This window comes from Odocoileus virginianus, chromosome 2, assembly GCF_023699985.2.
Source record: "Odocoileus virginianus isolate 20LAN1187 ecotype Illinois chromosome 2, Ovbor_1.2, whole genome shotgun sequence".
NCBI lineage: Eukaryota > Metazoa > Chordata > Mammalia > Artiodactyla > Cervidae > Odocoileus > Odocoileus virginianus.
The window spans coordinates 12,825,830-12,844,876 of NC_069675.1; the positions used below are offsets into that span (position 1 = coordinate 12,825,830).

A 19,047-nucleotide genomic window follows, 5' to 3' on the forward strand; every position below is an offset into this window, starting at 1 on the left:
GGCTGCACCTTGACACATGACTGGGGTCAGAGAGCAAGGCCTCTGACAGAAACGGGCCGTACACCGAGGCCAGGGGACACTTACCCCTGTGGGCTGCTTCTTGGTGTCCAGCAGTGGGGCATTGAAGCTGGCAGACAGGCTGGGGGTGGCGAGGACTTCCCGGAGGGGGATGTTGGCTTCCCCCAGGAACCTGAGGAGAGAGAAAAGTAGAAAGTAAAAAGCAGACAAATGCACCCAGTTCTTCTTCCGAATACCCTTCACCACTGCCACCTCTCAGACAACCCATGGACAGGCTGATCTGCCTAGAACACCTAGGAACCCTCAAGACTTCCCTGGCAGTCTGCCGCAGTTACCCCATCACCAAGCCTGGAAGGCCAGGCCCCTCTCTGGGCACCAGAAGAATAAGAGACACTTTCCTTTCCCCCCAAGGTCAACTTTGACCCCTTCTGCCCCTCCCCAGACGCCCAACCTCACCACCGCATGTGCCTGGGTTGTCCTGCCCATCAGACCTAAACAGTCCCCCAGAGCAGCCCCTCCTAGAAGCACGCCTGCATCCTCCTCTCCCTCCACAGCTCCCCTGACCCGCCACTACACAGACCTACCTAGTGTCCCTGAGCCGGGCCAGCAATGAGGGTGAAGGGAAAACACACAGACCCTCCTATCTTCAGGGGCCGGGAGAGAGGAAAGTTGGGACAGGGAAGTCTGCCCCACTCCCAAAGAGGCCCAGAACTATCACCCACACACGGGAGGCCATATCTGACCAAGGGGAGAGGGCCCATAAACGGATGGTCTCTTAGGAAAGAGAAGGTCGTCACTTGATGACCAGCGAAGGGACCCTTCAAAGGGGGCCAAGGGAAAAGGTTGTGTCTCTAAGCCAAAAAGTGAGCAAAATGTGTTCTGCAGCAGTGAGGAAATCAGAGCAGCAAGTGGCCTCTATCAGTAAGAACTGTGGCTGTGTCTACATCAAACTTGGGCATGATTCCTGCACCTTACTGTCAGAACGTGAACAACGACCAGTCACAGATGTACTTTCATCATTTGTTTCATAATTTTTTTCCTGATGGATCAGTAGCACACCTGTTATCTGGGACCTCCATTTTTCTGGTGTCTATAACAACTGATTTGAATATAAATTTTTATGACTTATGAAATAAAACTTCCATCTTGACCTAATTAACTAATTGTTAAAACTGGCTGTTCACAATGATGAGCACTTCACATTCACTACTACTAGCAAGAAACAGAAATCAGAGAAGGGAGACATGTACATGGATGGCTGAGTCCCTTTGCTGTCTGCCTGAAACTACCACAACATTATTAATTGGCTATACTTCAATATAAAATAAAAAGTTAAAAAAAAAAGAAACAGAAAACAACAAATGTTGGCAAGGATGTTGAGAACCTGAAACCCTTGTGTTGAGAAATTGAAACACTGGTTGGAATGGAAAATGATGCAGCAACTATGGAAAACAGCATGGTAGTTCCTCAAAAGGTTAAACATAGAATTACCCTATGATTTAGCAATTCCTCTTCTGAGTAAATACCCAAAAGAACTTAAATCAGGGACTCAAAGAGATACTTGTACACCCAAGTTCATAACAGTGTTATTCACAACTGCCAAAAGGTGGAAGCAACCCAAGTGTGTAACAATAGATGAATAGGTAAACAAAACATAGTAAATGTATACAATGGAATATTATTGAATCTTAAAGAGGAGGAAAGTTCTGACACTTGCTACAACATGGATGAACCTTGGAGATATCATGCCAAGTGAAATAAGACAGACACATAAAGACAAATATTGTATGGTGACCTAGAGTGGTTAAATTCATAGGGACAGAAAGCAGATTAGCGGTTATGTGGGGTGGGGGATGAGGAAAGAGGGAGTTATTATTTAGGGGGTACAGAGTTTCAATCTGAGGAAGATGAGAAGTTCTGGAGATAGATAACGGCAATGGTCGCACAAATTGTAAATGTACTTAACACCACTGAACATCAAAATGGTTAAATGCTAAGTTTTGTTATGTATGTTTTATCATGATAAAAATAAATTTAAAAACTAGCTGTTTGTGTAAGTTTCTTGGCAATAAATTTCCTTTATCTCCATCCCTCTTGGAACCAGCAGACTCTTAGTTGCTCTGCAAGTTTCTTTGTTAGCAAGGCAATAAGCCTGACACATACATGCGTGTGCACATGCTAAATAGCTTCAGTTGTGTCTGACCCTTTGTGAACCTATGGACTATAGCCTGCCAGGCTCCTCTGTCCACGGGATTCTCCAGGCAAGAATCCTGGAATGGGTTGCCATGCCCTCCTGTAGGGGATCTTTCCAACTCAAGGATCAAATCCACAACTCCTGCAGCTCATGCATTGCAGGTGGATTCTTTACCACTGAGCCACCAGGAAAGCCCAGCCTGATATTTATTCAAGACCAATTTTTCTAACATTTCTTTACAGAAGAGGCTGTAAAAAAGAAAACCACTGGCTCAAAATGGTGTCACTCATGCTAAAGCCCATAGTACAAAACCTAGATTTAATTATGGGTCTAATTGCAGTTTCAACTTTTCCCAGAAATGTAACCTTAATAGGCCAGTCTGGAATATTCTGGTCAAGCACCAAAATGGACATGTGGGCCCGCTCCACCCCACTCCCACCCCAGCCAGTGGAAGATGAGGTAATCAGCATGTAAACCCTTGCCTGATCCCTTCTCAACTCCCAAAAAGTTGATGTCCTGGCTTTAAAATAACCCTTTATTTTCTTTAGTTAATATCTTCCTGCCCCATCCGCCTTCTGCCTATAAAACTTTCCATTTTGTACAACCCCTTGGAGCACCTTTCCAGTTGCTCTAAATTCATAAGTCATGATACTGAAAGAATTAGACAGTCATGTCCAACTCTTTGCGACCCCATGAACTATAGCCTCCCAGGCTCCTCTGTCCATGGAAGTCTCCACACAAGAATACTGGAGTGGGTAGACATTACCTTCTCCCGGGATCTTCCTGACCGAGGGATGAAAGCCAGGTCTCCTGCGTTGCAGGTGGACTCTCTACCATCTGAGCCACCAAGGAAGCCCAGTCAATTCATGAGTCATTGAATAGAACCAATTACATCTCCAGATTTACTTGGTTCAATTCTGTGTTTCAACAGAGCTAAAGGGAGAGGTGTTTGCTAATATCCATTCCAGAGTTCTAAGACCACTCGGGATGCTAGGAAGCACATTTTCTAGAATTCAGACTGGTTTCGTTAGGGGAACCACTGACTGAAACCGACTACCCTGGCCAGGCCTGACAGTAACCACTTGGCATGAGTCATCTTACAAAACAGGAGGTCCTGGTAAGAAACACCACCAACCAGAAGAATTAGAGAAAAGTCAAAAGAAGAGAGGAGATGCCAGTCTGTATGTCCTACCAGCCTCCCAGGATCCTTCTCAGCGGACTCCACCTTGGCTGAATGATGCAAACGTCACCAGCAGGAAGGACCCTGGACAGACTGATTAGCCAGAGACACCCGGGAAAAACCCGAGAGTGAGCCACGTGGCAGAGAAGACCTCCTGGGCCCCCTCACCTGCTGCTTTCCACCCAGGAGCCCTTCCCAATAAAATCTCTTGCTTTGTCAGCACATGTCTCCTGGGACACTTCATTTCCACGTGTTAGACAAGAGCCCACTATTGGGCCCTGGAGGCGGTCCCCCTTCCTGCAGCAGTTTGTCTTATCCTCCTTTGCAGAGCAGAGCAGGCGTGTGCCATAGCTCACTAAGGCAGGCCTCCTGGAGTGTCTCCATCCCAGAGTCAGCAAGGGGAAGCCCCTGTCACCAGCGTGTTGACTGAACTGTTCTCACAACCAGAGCAATGTCAAGAACACCAGGGAGTAAGTGTAGAAAGCCAGGAATCCATGCTGAAAGCAGACAGGGCAGTGGTCCCTGGGAGACAAAGAACGAAGAATGGCTTTCTTGACATACCAGAAGCCATCTGGGGCTTAACTCATTTGATGATCTAAGCCTGGCCAGAGTCCTTGTCTTTGAACAGGTCTCAGTAATAATGATCTTAGGAAAACACAAGGACAAGCTTACCAGGCGAAAGTAATAACTAAAATAAATCAATTGTAAAGACTCCCAGTTCTATTTCAATGGTAAAGACTAGTTTAATGCACATTCTTGAGCTGTTTTGCAGAATTTAAATACCACCCCTGGGCGCTCATGGCAAAGAATTCACCTGCCAAGCAGGAGACACAAGTTCGATCCCTGCATCGGAAAGATCCCCTGGAGAAGGAAATGGCAATCCACTCCAGTATTCCTCCTTGAGAAATTTCGTGGACAGAGGAGCCTGGCGGGCTACAGTCCATGGGGTTGCAAAAGATTCAGACACAACATAGAGATTAAATAACAGCAACAACTGGGTCAGCTAGAATATAAGGGATAACGCTGTTGACCTTTTCTGACCCTCAGTCCTTCAATCAACTAAAACTTGGACTCTGCCTACTGCCCAGACCCTTTCATGAATATGCATATACCCTTTAGCTTAAAACTTCCCCAATTCTGCTGTTTGGGGAGACACTGCTTTGGGAAACGTTCCCTATGTTCTCCTTACTTGCTGCAAGAAATAAATCCTTCCTTCTCCCTATCTTTGACTCGGTTGTGTCTTTTGGCTCGATACCCACTAAGAGGCAAACCCAGTTTCTGGGTAACAATGTGACACTGGAAACCTAGGGCAGCAGAAAGGAGGGACTTGCTTGAGCAGGCAGATGGCAGATGGCAGACCCTGCCCTAGAACTTGTGAAATAGAGTTGGTATGGCTAAGAGAGCTCTATAAGGTGGAGTTGGAAGGTCATTAATGAAGTGTGATTCATATATGGCTCAGCCTGGATTTAATATGACCTTTTGACCTGATGAAGTCATCCAGAACCCTTTACCCTAAAATAACTCAGAGTCTACCCATCTGTCAGACCCCTACCCTGAAACAACTTGTAATACTTAAAGCACAAATATTGTCGAAGTCAATCACAACTCTCTCTAGGCAACTTTTAACAACCTCCAGGCTTTTGTCTTTATAAGCCCTTCTTTCTCCCAATACTTTCACAGGTACCTGAATTTGTGTCTCCCATATTTAATGTTTATTTATTTATTTTTGGCAGTGCTGGGTCTTCATTGCTGCTCAGCTTTTCTCTAGTTGTGGCCTTTTTCTAGTTGTGGTGAGCGGGGGCTACTCCCCAGTTGTGGGGCACTGGCCCAAGGGTGCAGGACATGGGCTTCAGCAGTAGTGGCCCCCACGCTCTAGAGCACAGGCTCAGTAGTTGTGACCACAGACTTAGCTGTCCCAAGGCATGTGGGATCTTCCCAGATCAGGGATCCAACCCTGTGTCCCCTGCACTGGCAGGCAGATTCCCTACTACTGAACCACCAGGGAAGCCCCCTGAAAAGCAATTCTTAAAATCCCAAATAAACTACTTTCTTATTTGCAGCCTCGTGCACTATTTTCTGGTTGACAAATTTGGTCCCCAGATTACCAGGGCGGCAGGGCGGGCAGGGGAGCGGGTGGCTGGCGGGCCTGGCGGTGCGACCTGGGAGCGGCAGCCTGAGCGAGCGGAATCCTGAGAACAGAGCAGCCCACCCTCCTCTGCCTCCCTCGCCGCCCGCCCAGCCCACCGCCGCGGAGAATTCCCGGACGCGGGGCGGGAACAATGGGAGGAAATGCAGGAGGAAGCAGCGACTCCACCCCTGCCAGCCCGGGGAACAGGCACCTCCATGGCCTGCTCCTTGGACTGCTTGTTATTTCCTCCCTTCAACGTCTTTCTGGGTCATAAAATACCCACACCTCCCAGCCCTGTATAGGCCCTGGGGTCAGCCCTTCCGAGGGGCTGGGTGGCTTCACAGGCCCCCATTCCGCCAGGAGGAAAGACGAGGCAGGATGCCCGTCCCTAAGCCTAAGGAGCCGGCTGTGGGGTCAAGATGTGAGAAAGGCAGAATGTCCTCTGAGTGGGTGGAAGAAGGAGGGAAGAGGGACAGTCTGAGGCTGATGGAGATGGAAAAACCCTGATGGGCCACTCTTCATTCATTCATTTCAGGGAAGAGAGAGGAGACATGGTGTTATTCAGGGGGATCAGACCTGGGAGGATGCAGACCCTTGAGGAGACTCAACCCATCCTGAGATCAAGACTGAGACACAGAACTTAGGGCACCCAGCCTTCTGCATAAGAGGGATGCTGCACACTCTGTGGGTACCAACCTTTAGTGGCAGGCAGGATTCAGCACAAACGAAGCAAGCATGGCCCTGGGGGCCTGGGAGCCAGCTCTGAGTGTGTATGGAGCCCGGTAAGCTGGAATAAAAGCCTGTGAGCCTTGCCCCCCACCCTCCACTCTGCACAGCCTACTGATAGAAAAATGCGCTGCCCAGCCTCTCCAGACTCCGTCATCCCTCTTGGCTGTGCTGTGTTCTGAAGCCACTGGAATGTGAGGGCACAGGTTTGGGGCCAGAAGAGCTGCTGCCATCCCAAAGACAGAAAGCGAGGCCAGGAATCAGCATGGAGGAGGGAGGGGAAGGTCAGAGCAGCTTCCATGTTGACAGGCATACTTTTCCTCATGGAAGAAGAACTCATTCAAACTCATCACCCAGGCAGGTTACTGTCCTGCCAGAAATGGGAGGTGGTGACCTCCAAGTCTGAGCCTTAAGTGGGAGGGTAAGAATAAAGGTGGCCAAGTAAGTTGATTTTAACAAAGCACAAAGAAATCAAAACAATTTTATTTTAAAACATCTGGCCACATATGGGAAAAGAATCTTAAAGAGTAGATATGTGTAGTGGATGACTCACTATGCAGTACATTTGAAACTAGCACAACACTGTAAATCAACTATACTCCAATAAAAGTTAAAATAAATAAGTAAATAAATAAAACAGTGGGCCATTTTACATCATTGTTTATAAGAACAAAACACAGGAGGCAACCCAAATGTCAAGCATAGAAGATGAGTAAGTTTAGACATACAACAGAATACTATGTTGTTATTTATTGTTCAGTCACTAAGTCATGCCCAACTCTTTGTGACCCCATGGACCGTAGCATGCCAGGCTTCCCTGTCCTTCACTATCTACAGCTATAAAAATAATGGGAATATTACACTGTAGATTTATAATGTATGGAAATTCTTCAAGATATATTGTTAAGCATATGGATCAATGGAACAGAATATAGACAGCCCAGAAATAAACCCACACCCCTATGGTCAATTAATATTTGACAAAGGAGGCAAGAATAAACAATGGGAAAAAAGACTGTCTCTTCAGCAAGTGGTATTGGGAAAGTTGAACAGCCACATGTAAATCAGTGATGTTAGAACACACCCTCTCACCACAAAAATAAACTCAAATGGCTTAAAGACATAAGACATGATACCATCCAAGTCCTAGAAGAAATCAAAGGCAAAACATTCTCTGACATAAATCATGCCAATGTTTTCTTAGGTCAGTCTCCCAAGGCAATGGAAATAAAAACAAAAGTAAACAAATAGGACCTAGTCAAACTTACAAACTTTTGCACATTATGGGAAACAATAAAACAAAAAGACAAACTGCAGAATGGGGAAATATTTACAAACAGCATAACCAACAGTGCTTAATTTCCAGAATACACATACAGTTCACACAATTCAACAACAAAAAAGCAAACAACCCAATTGATAAATGGGCAGACAACCTAAACAGACATTTATCAAAAAAAGAAATACAGATGGCCAGTAGGCACATGGTCTACTGAAATGAAACATGAAAAGATGTTCAGCATTGCTAATTATTAGAGAAATGCAAATCAAAACTACAATGAGGTACCACCTCACATCAATCAGAATGGCTATCATTAAAAAGTCTACAAATAAATGATGGAGAGAGTGTGGAGAAAAGGGAAATCTCCTACACTGTTGGTTGGAATGTACGTTGGTATAGCCACTGTGGAAAACAGTATGGAGGCACCTCAGAAAACTGAAAACAGAATTATGTGTGTGATTATACAGATAATACAGATTACTGCATGATCTAGCTATCCCACTCCTGGACATATATCCAGGCAAAACAATAATTCAAAAAGATACATGCACCTTTTTGTTCATAGCAGCAGTATTCACAATAACCAAGACATGGACACAACCTAAATGTCCATCGACAGAGAAATGGGTAAAGAAGACGTGATACAAATATACGTGGAATACTACTAAGCCATAAAAAATGCAATAATGCCATCTCACAGCAACACGGATGCAACTAGAGGTTTTCACACTAAGTGAAGTAGGTGAGAAAAAGAATGACAAATACCATGTGATGTCACTTATATGTGGAATGTAAACGATGATGCAAATGAACCTCTCTATGAAATAGAATCATGGACATAGAGAACAGCTTGATGGTTGTCAAGGGGGAGAGGGTTGGGGGGTGGGTCGAATGGGAGGCTGGGGTTAGTAGATGTAAGCTTTTATATATAGAATGGATAAACAACAAGGTCCTACTATATAGCACAGAGAATTATATTCAGTATCCTATGATAATCATAATGGAAAAGAATATTTTAGAAAAACAGAATATGTGTCTGTGTGTGTGTATAGATATAAAATATACATACATGTAAAACTGAATCACTTTGCTGCACAGGAGAAATTAACACAACATTGTAAATCACCTATACTTTAATTTTTTTTAAATATTGTTTTTTTTTAAACATACATTGTTAAGTGAAAAACCAAGTTCAAAAAAGTGTGTATAACGTGCTACCTATTACTTAGAGTAGTCAGAAAGTCTAATGCTGGCTGCCAGAGGCTGGAGGGAGGGGACAATGGGAAGTTATTGTTTACTGGGTATAGAGCTTTAGTTTTATAGATGAAAAGAGTTACAGGGATGGATGGTGGTGATGGTTACATAACAATGCTAATGTATTTAATATCACTAAACTATATATATACTTAAAAATGTTTAAGATGGTAATTGTTATATCTTCAGTTCAGTTCAGTCGCTCAGTCGTGTCCGACTCTTTGCGATCCCATGAACTATAGCACGCCAGGCCTCCCTGTCCATCACCAACTCCTGGAGTTTACTCAAACTCATATCCATCCAGTCGGTGATGCCATCCAACCATCTCACTCTCTGTTGCCCCCTTCTCCTCCTGCCCTCAATCTTTCCCAGCATCAGGGTCTTTTTGAATGAGTCAGCTCCTTGAATCAGGTGGCCTAAATTACTGGAGTTTCAGCTTCAACATCAGTCCTTCCAATGAACACCCAGGACTGATCTCCTTTAGCATGGACCGGTTGGATCTCCTTGCAGTCCAAGGGACTCCCAAGAGTCTTCTCCAACACCACAGTTCAAAAGCATCAATTCTTCATTGCTCAGCTTTCTTTATAGTCCAACTCTCACCCATACATGACTACTGGAAAAACCATAGCCTCGACTAGACGGTAATGCTTCTACTTTTTAATATGCTGTCTAGGTTGGTCATAACTTTCCTTCCAAGGAGTAAGCGTCTTTTAATTTCATGGCTGCAATCACCATCTGCAGTGATTTTGGAGCCCCAAAAAATAAAGTCATCCACTGTTTCCCCATCTATTTCCCATGAAGTGATGGGACTGGATGCCATGATCTTAGTTTTCTGAATGTTGAGCTTTAAGCCAGGTTTTTCACTCTCCTCTTTCACTTTCATCAAGAGGCTCTTTAATTCTTCTTCACTTTCTGCCATAAGGGTGGTGTCATCTGCATATCTGAGGTTATTGATATTTCTCCCGGCAATCTTGATTCCAGCTCGTACTTCCTCCAGCCCAGCATTTCTCATGATGTACTCTGCATATAAGTTAAATAGCAGGGTGACAATATACAGCCTTGACGTACTCCTTTTCCTATTTGGAACCAATCTGTTGTTCCATGTCCATGTTATATTTTACCACCGTACAAAAAAATCCATTTTAATAAATAAATATACTAGCTATTATGTAAAAATAGGAAAGTCGGGATTTATACTGGTGATTAAGCAATAATATGAGTGATAGAGAAGAAACAAAAAACAGTTATAACCATGGGAGAAAGATGAGAAGCAGATGGAGAAACAAAAGGAAAAATTTCACTGCATTTTTTAGAATCATTTCTGGTTTTATAGCTCCTTAAATTTTTTTACAAACTCAAAAATTAAATTTAAAAATGAAGCATACAAACGTTTTTTATATTTTATAATTTATTCATTCAATAAATACTTATTTCGTACATCAGACAAAATACTGGGCCTGACCTCATGGAACTTAAATTCTACTAAGAGCTGCCTGCCTCCTGACTGAGTGTGTATTAGATACGTTGCCAAGCACTCTACAAGTATACCTGTCACAGCGGTGGGGCAGTATACTGGTGTTAGTTCAATTTATCTTACAGATGAGGAAACTGGAACTCAGAAAGGCATTTGACCTTTCTGATTTCACACAAATAACTGACAGAGCCAGACTCAAAGGCCTGGCCTTAGACCCAATCATAGACTAGCAGGCATACCTTGGAGCTCTGTGAGCACATCATGAAAGACACAAAAAAATTCTTGGTTTGCCTCATCCATGGAAACAGGAACCCAGGCTATAAATTTGATCTAGTTCAATCTTTTTCAAAAAAATCTAATTCCGAGATGTATTAATCATGCCTTCTTCTTTTCTATATTTCCATGACACATTTTGACATCGAAGGCTTTGCTCACTTTGGAGAGGCTGCCCTTCCCGGGGCTGGCCAATTTCTAGAGACAGTAAAGGACTCATTGGCAACTGCACCTTTCGTTTGCAAACCAACCAATCCAGAGCCCACACCCCCACCACTCCCCTACAGAGGGCTCCCACTCAGCCAACATTCCCCTGCCCTGAAACCCCAGGACCAGTTACCACAAAACTCCGTGCAGCCTAATATCCCACAGCCTGCTGAAATTATTCAGACCCGCCATCTCTAAGGGTTTTCCAGGTGGCTCAGATGCTAAAAAATCTGTCTGCAATGCAAGAGACCCATGTTCAATCAGTATTCTTGCCTGGAGAATCCCATGGACAGAGGACCCTGACAGGCTACAGTTCCTCGGGGTTACAAAGAGTCAAACATGACTGAGCGACTAACACTTTCATGTTCATAGTCATTCCTAAACCCACTTACCCTGCCTCAGTTCAGTTCCATTCAGTCACTCAGTCGTGTCCAATTCTTTGCAACCCCATGGACTGCAGCATGCCAGGCTTTCCCGTCCATCACCAACTCCCAGAGCTTGCTCAAACTCATGTCCATCAAGTCAGTGATGTCATCCAACCATCTCATCTTCTGTCGTCCCCTTCTTCTCCTGCCTTCAATCTGTCTCAGCATCAGGGTCTTTTCTAAGGAGTCAGTTCTTCACATCGATGACCAAAGTATTGGAGCTTCAGCTTCAATATCAGTCCTTCCAATGAATATTCAGGACTGATTTCCTTTAGGATGGACTGGTTGGATCTCCTTGCCGTCCAAGGGACTCTCAAGAGTCTTCTCTGACACCACAGTTCAAAAGCATCAATTCTTTGGTGCTCAGCTCTCTTTATGGTCCAACTCTCACATCCATACATGACCACTGGAAAAACCATAGCTTTGACTAGACGGGCTTTTGTCGGCCAAGTAACGTCTCTGCTTTTTAATATGCTGTCTAGGTTGGTCATGGTTTTTCTTCCAAGGAACAAGTGTCCTTTAATTTCATGCCTGCAATAACTATCTGCAGTGATTTTGGAGCCCCCCAAAATAAAGTCTGTCAGTCTTTTCATTGTTTCCCCATCTATTTGCCATGAAGTGATAGGACCAGATGCCACGATCTTAGTTTTTTGAATGTTGAGTTTTAAACCAGCTTTTTCACTCTCCTCTTTCACTTTCATCAAGAGGCTCTTTAGTTCCTCTTCACTTTCTGCTTACCCTGCCTAGCCCTTTCTTTTCTAAGGAAACCACAGTAAAGGCTCCCGTACACGCTTTCTGCGAAGAGTTGGACATGACTAAGCAACTAAGCACATATACACACAAATGTTATTCAAAAATATAAATTGTCCCAACTGTGGAAATGAACCAAAGTAAAAGAGGTTATGGAAAGAAAATAGAGGTTATGGAAATATGATGATGAAATTCAGTGTGAGAGTCTAGACTGGGGATCCTATACAGGAAAAGAGAAGGGGGAAGTGCCATAAAAGACATAATGTGGCCAGCTGATAGGATTAAAATACAAACAGTGGATTAAAGTAGGCAACCGTGTTAAATTTGTTGAAATTGGTAATTTACTATACTTATGTAAAAAAAAATCCCTGCTCTTAGGAAATATACACGGAAGTATTTAAAGATAAAGGGCCATGATGTGTAAAACTTACCCTCAAGTGGGAGAGAAAGAAAAGGGGAGGAAGGAGGGAGAGGAGATAGTGAGAGAGAGAATATTATAAAGCAAACGGAATAGAGCATTATCAACAAGTGAATCTGAGTAAAGAGTATGTGAATGTTCTTTGTTCTATTTTTGAAATTTTTCTGGGTTTGAAATTATTTCCCCAGAAAAACTCTAGAAGGGTCTTCATGCGTCAGTTTCCCATTCTTTATCTTTTAAACTAAGAAAAAGACATGTCAACTAAAAACATGTGTATTAGGACTCAAACCCATTCATCACTGACTCAGCTGCACCATCCTCATTAGATTTAGTGAGTTAGCACAACAGGAAAGTCAGATAGCCCCTGACCTAGCAGGACACACACACACACACTCAGGCACACAGACTCAGGGGAAGTTTAAGGACACCGTTGAGGAGACACCATGAGTGGTGGTCCCTCCACCCATGCATACCTAGCCATGAGGAGCAGGAAATGAGAAGAGCCGGATATTACACACACACACACCCAGCCTGCCTGGCCTCTGGAAGCCTTCCTGCCAGTATCTGATTCCCCAGGGGTGCCCAGGTAACTCTAAATAGTTGTCCACTTCAGTCCAAAAAAAGACAAAAGAAAAACTATTCTGAAGCCCAGGGATATCCTGAATAGAATCCAGGACAAAATGCATAGTTATAAAAATCCTTGGAAAATAAGGATATGGTCAGTGCTTCCGAGGATGCTGAGAACAACAGGATGGTGAACTATAAATATTCCTGCCTCAAAACTGCCTCCCAGACTTCCCTGGTGCTCCAGTAGTTAAGAGGCTGCCTGCCAGGCTTCCCTGGTGGCTCAGTGGCTAAGTATCCACCTGCCAATGCAGGGTACGCAGGTTCGATCCCTGGTCCAGAAGGATCCCATGTGCCTCAGAGCAATGGAGACCATGTGTCACAACTACTGAGGCTATGAACCACGACTGCCAAAGCCTGCACCCCTAGAGTCCCTGCTCCATAACAAGAGAACCCACCACAACGAGACGTCCCAGCACGGCAACTGAGAAAGCTTAGGTGCAACAACAAAGACCCAAAGCAGTCATAAATAAATAAATCAACTTCCTCCCAAGGAAGCCAACTGGCCTGCTGAAACCTGGAAGTGGAACATAGGCCTACTCTCCCCAACTTCTAGCAACAACAGACTGCCTCTCTGTCTTTTTTAATGTCTATGCGTACAGGCACATTTGGGCGAACATAATTCCCGTGTAAGAAAAACACCAGGACAAAGCAACCGATAGAAAGACAGAGAGAAAATACCCTCCACACTTAAAACAGACCAGAAGTCAATATTCCTGACCAGATCCCAAGTGTACAAACTACTAGGAATGAGTAAGAAAAAAACAAGCACCTCAAAATAGGACAGGCAACTGACAGACGAAGAAATACACTGGGCAATAAAGATGCCCAACTTTACAAACAACCAAGGAAACACAAATTATAAGATACTTTTTCTCCCCATGGCACTAGCAAAAATAAAACACTGATTTTTTTTTTTATACTGTTGATAGATGTAAACCAGGACATCTTCTTGAAAAGTTATTTGTCAGAACTGATAAAAATGCTATTTCATTTCTAAGGACCTATCCTAGAGGAAAAACAGTATAAGAACATAAAAGCATTTGGATAAAGATGTTCAGTGAAAAACCAGGAAAGAAACTAAATATCAGTGGATACGGGCTGCTGCTGCTGCTAAGTCGCTTCAGTTGTGTCCAACTCTGTGCGACCCCATAGATAGCAGCCCACCAGGCTCCCCCATCCCTGGGATTCTCTAGGCAAGAACACTGGAGTGGGTTGCCATTTCCTTCTCCAATGTGGATAAGGGCACAATGGGATAAATTATGGTACACTCACACCATGGAACATAACACAACTACTGAAAATGAGGTTGATCAATACCCTCTGTACCTGGGAAAACAGTCCACGATAAAATGAGGAAAAACAAGATGGGGACCATTTTACATGGCGTGACTCATTTTTGTATAAGTAAATGTATATACTTGTATGTAAACAGATGCTCATGGATGAAGAAGACATGCACCAAATGATCAACAGTGGACATCACCGTAGGGAAGGGAAGGAGTGAATGGGAGAACATGACTTTTTCCTTTATAACCTTTTAAGAATGGAGCTTACTTATGCTTATGTTTTTAAAAATAATTTTTATACTCTTGTGGGGTTTCTGTAAAATTTTTTTAAACAGAAGAATCTGTTCTGGGACTTCCCTGGTGGCGCAGTGGTTAAGAATCCACCTTCCAATGCAGGGACATAAGTTTGATCCCTGATGGTAAAGCTAATACTCCACATGCTGCGGGCCTACTGAGCCCTAGTGCTGCAAGGGAGATCCGGCGTCCACAACTAAGACCTGACATAGCTAAAGAAATAAAAGAACGTGTGCAAATTGAGGTACAGCACATATCCACATGGAGCACATGCTTGCTGTAATATTCACACGCTGGTGTGGTTTCTTATGTGCATCCATATGGATTCTGCTATTACCACATACTGGGCACCTTCAATGTGCCAAGCATGGGATAGGCGTTAGACATCCACACCAACTCTGCATTATGGTACTGTTATTGCCTCTGTCCTGATGAGGAAACAGAGGTTCAGAGAGGTCCAGCTCACAGGCAGCGCCAGGATGAGACGCACTGCTAACAGTGGAGTTCCTGAGAGAAGCTTTGCCCCTGACTCATGCCAGCCACCACTGCTGCCCTGCTCAGCTATGTAGACAACCTAAAGGACCAAGACCACCTGCTCCTGCAGGATGGGACCCCCTCAGCCACATCAACACACTCCAGGGGTGAGTGGCAGACACCCACTGGCCAGACCCGCTCCCCCAGGCACCTCTGTGCCTTCCTTACATTCTTGCACATGATTGACTCATGTTCAGCTTCTTCCTGGAAACCCCTATTTTCCCTTAACAGATTAAGCCCATTGTCCCAGGAGATACCAGGACACCCCTTCCACCTCTACCCGGGGCAGGAGGGAACCAAGACCTACTCAGCGACATCCCTGCAGGAGACAGTCACCTATGTCAGGAAGATCCATCGTCCCCAAAATATCTCCTCACAGCCCACCGTGGTGCCTAACCCCTCACCATTATCATTTCTCTTTTTGGTCTAAGCAGAGTCTGGGGGATAAAGCAACATCCCCAACTTTTCCAAGAAAAAGCAAAAGTTAAGCTACAGGCTGCCACCAGCATTTCAGCATGAATGAGTCTTTTTCAACGACAGCTAAGAGGAGCCTTTGATGGGAAAGGGCTGGGGCAGTGGGACTCAAAGCAACTGAGACAGCCAGAGGCAGCACAAGGGAGGGACAGAAAGGAAATGTGCCTGGAGGAAGTGCCAGCCGCCGTTTATGGAGCAGTCTCTGCGCAGGGCCCCAGACGTGCCTCTGCACAGAGGCTCGGGGAGCTGACGTGAGGACCCGCCCCAGGCAGCAGGGCTGCTGTGACTAGACTCTGCATCTTCCCAAAGTCCACACTGGTTCCACTCCACCAGCTCACGGAGCCCAACGCGGGGGTGGGAGGAGGAGCAGCTGAGGAGGAAGGACGGGGAGCAGCCACGTGTGGGGAGCTGCCTTCTGGGCCCCCCTCAGTGGCAGACACCACACAGGCAACCCAGGTCACAGGGCAGACGAAGGCAGGCAAGGCTGTGTGTGTGGCTGAGACAGCCCTCAGTGGCCCGCTTTATAGACTCACCAGGTTGCTGAAAGGTTGGGGGTGGATCATGGTTGTCCAAAGAAAATGCTATCGTGAGCACCTAAAGGAACGCTTCCTTAAAATAGTAACGGGCCTTCTAGCTGATTCTTGGTGTCAACCTGGGTCTCCTTCTTTACCGTTTGATTGAAGGGGGCCTGGGCGCACAGGCCACCTGGGAAAGAGTTGCCAGATCAAGTACGCTACTGCCGGTTAAGTTTTCATTTCAGATAAACAGTGGGGAATTTCTTAATATGTCTCATGCAACACTTGGGACATTCCAACTTAACTGTCTGTTCTGTATGTTTCTCTGTTGAATCTGGCCACCCTACCCTAGGCCTGGCTAGGCCTAGAGCCAGTGAGTTACTGTAGTCAAGATGAGCATCATTTTCACACAAATGTTTTATGTTTCTTGTTTTTCATTTTGCTGTGCCGCTCAGCTTGTGGGATCTTAGTTCCCGGATCAGGGATCAAACCAGACACTCAGCAGTGAAAGCAGGAAAGCACAGAGTCCTGACCACTGGATCCCCAGGGAATTCTATAACCATGGTGTTTTGACAAGTGGATACTTTGACTGCATGGAGACTTCTGCTCCCAGATTTATATTTACCAAACACTTAAATTTTTTAAAATGCACCTACATTAATTAATTTCCACTGGAAAGGCATTTTTCAGAACAAATTAAATTAAGCCCATTTACTTTGTTGATATATTTTCTATACAGTGTAATTAAACTCTTTCCTTTTTTCAATCTTCATTTTTATTTTACCAAAATTATTGTCATTGGTAATAATTATTTTCTATTTACATTTCCCAACACAGGTTTGGTGCAAAGTTGCTTTTTGGTTGTTGGTTTTTTTTTTTTCATTTTTTGGTACATATCAAGCTTTATCAACTATAGGTCTCTCCCATTCTTGAGTTTTCTTTTGTAGAATTCTATTAAGTCTAATTCTCTCAGTTTACAGTTACCAATAGAATCCTCCCGTCAGTCTTTTCATGTCATTAACAATTTTGCCCATGTACCATTTTGCCCATGATTATTGCACGGTAATCATTTCTACCAATAACTACATCAGTAAACTATGGCAAGAATTATATTTACTTCTTAGTTAATCCATGAAAAAAACTGAGAGCCATCCCTTGCGCTCATGCTGTGGGTGCTCAGCCCTGGTGCACACTGGCCTCCCCCGCGCAATTTCCAGAAGTGCTGAGACCTGCACGCGACTCGAACTTCTCCTTTAATCACTTTGCTTCAGAGCCCAGACACTGATCTATTGTAAAGCTCCCGAGTCATTCTAAGAAGCACCAGGGCTGGAGCACTGTTACAAAAATCTAGAGCTGCACTGTCCAACACAGCAAACAGCCACTACACATGCACACGAACTATTTAAATTTAAATTAAGTAAAATTTAAGATTCAGTTCCTCAGTCACACTAGCCAACACAGAATGATTGCATCATCTCAGTAAGTTCTATCCAGCAGCTCTGGTCCAGAGTGGAGATGACTGGTTCTCACTCCGTAACACCTGGGAGTTCGTAATGATGCACAGTCTCTGGCCTCAGTTAAGTCAGAACTTGCAGATGGGGCCAGGCACTTGCGTGTTGTGTCAAAACCACCAATGATGCTACTGCCTCATAGCCTAGACTGGGAACTTCTGGGCTCAACGTTCCAGCGGTCAATTGGTCAGGGATCAAGGTCAGCTTCCCCTCCAACATCCTTCTGAGAAGCCCAGAGTAAACAGGAAGTTGTTAAATGCAGCCTGGGACACAAGTCCAGGACCCACCCTAGCTGGGTTTGCACAAATGTCTCCCACCCAGAGGAGTGACGCTTCCTTTTTGCATTTGAAATCTGATTTTATGGACACAGAGTTTTGATTCACCCTTGCAGTTGGGTCAGGGTGGGTGGGGTGCAGAACAGCCCAGCGATAGTAACCAGCCTGAGAGCTTCTCCTCCTGAGAGATTCCAAGACCCCACTCCAGGCCAGCAGACCAGTTTAGCACAACAAGGTCACTCAAAATTGCCAACAGCCACGGGGGAAACACAGAAACCACGGAGAAAGAGAGGAGTCTGGAAGTGGGGGAAGAGTCACAGGAGAGAAAGGATAAAAGGAGAGGGGGGGAAAGTGAGCAAAGCCAAAGACCTTTGGAGACAGAGGTGCAAGTGAGGGGCTGGAAAGAATGAGTGAGGCATTGCGGGGACTCTAAGAACAGCAGGAGGCAGAGGACGGAGGTTTGGCAGAAGGAGAGGAGGAGGCAGAGGCTTTGCTGGAAGAAGACCCGGGAGGACCCTTGGTTGGGCTCAGAGAGCACCCGGGACGTTCAGGGATGAAGGGACAACCCTGTGAACCTCACTGGAACCGAGGACAGTCTGATGGCAGCGGTCACCGTCACACCCATCATTTCCCTTTTTGCTTCCTGACCAGACACTGACAACTTGAGGGTAGTGAGAAGGTGTTTCACATAAAATGTTCGTTAAATTGAATTCACTAAATTTTTCCCCCCTTTTCTCTTTCAGAATGTAAAATGCCACGTGGCTGCTCTTGTCGCTTTCCGGAAAGGTTCCTCACTTTCACAGCCTTAGAAATGTTAATAATTTTAATCTGGGATTCCTTTCTCGCATTTCATGAGCAGAGTGAATGTGCTGTGTGGTCCAACCGTGGGGGCCTGACAGAAGGCCCTGTGTGTACCTGCCTCCCCTCTGCCGCTCCACCGGGCTTACCCCCAAACACCTTCCATCCAGTCAAACTGCTCTCCAGCCTGCAAACCCCACTCAGGCAACAGCTCCAACAATGAAACCAAAACTCTATTATTTCTGAAATTCTTCACGTGTTTGTGAATGTATTTTTAAATTCAGCTGAATTAAAATTTAATAATTTTTGAAGTGAAGTGAAAGTCACTCATCATGTCCGACTCTTTGCGACCCCATGGACTCTTAGTCCATGGAATTCTCCAAGCCAGAATACTGGAGTGGGTA

The 19,047-nt window shown here is 44.9% G+C and overlaps 1 protein-coding gene across 22 annotated transcripts in view; it reads right to left on the bottom strand.

The window, feature by feature from the left end:
• The window catches only part of DYSF (dysferlin), a 219,261-nt gene that overhangs the window by 170,013 nt on the left and 30,201 nt on the right, over window positions 1-19,047 (bottom strand). For all 22 annotated transcript variants that reach the window (XM_070476375.1, XM_070476369.1, XM_070476392.1 and 19 more), the window contains exon 4: window positions 85-190. In XM_070476375.1, coding sequence (XP_070332476.1) covers window positions 85-190 — 106 coding nt within the window. The remainder of the gene's footprint in view (window positions 1-84; window positions 191-19,047) is intronic.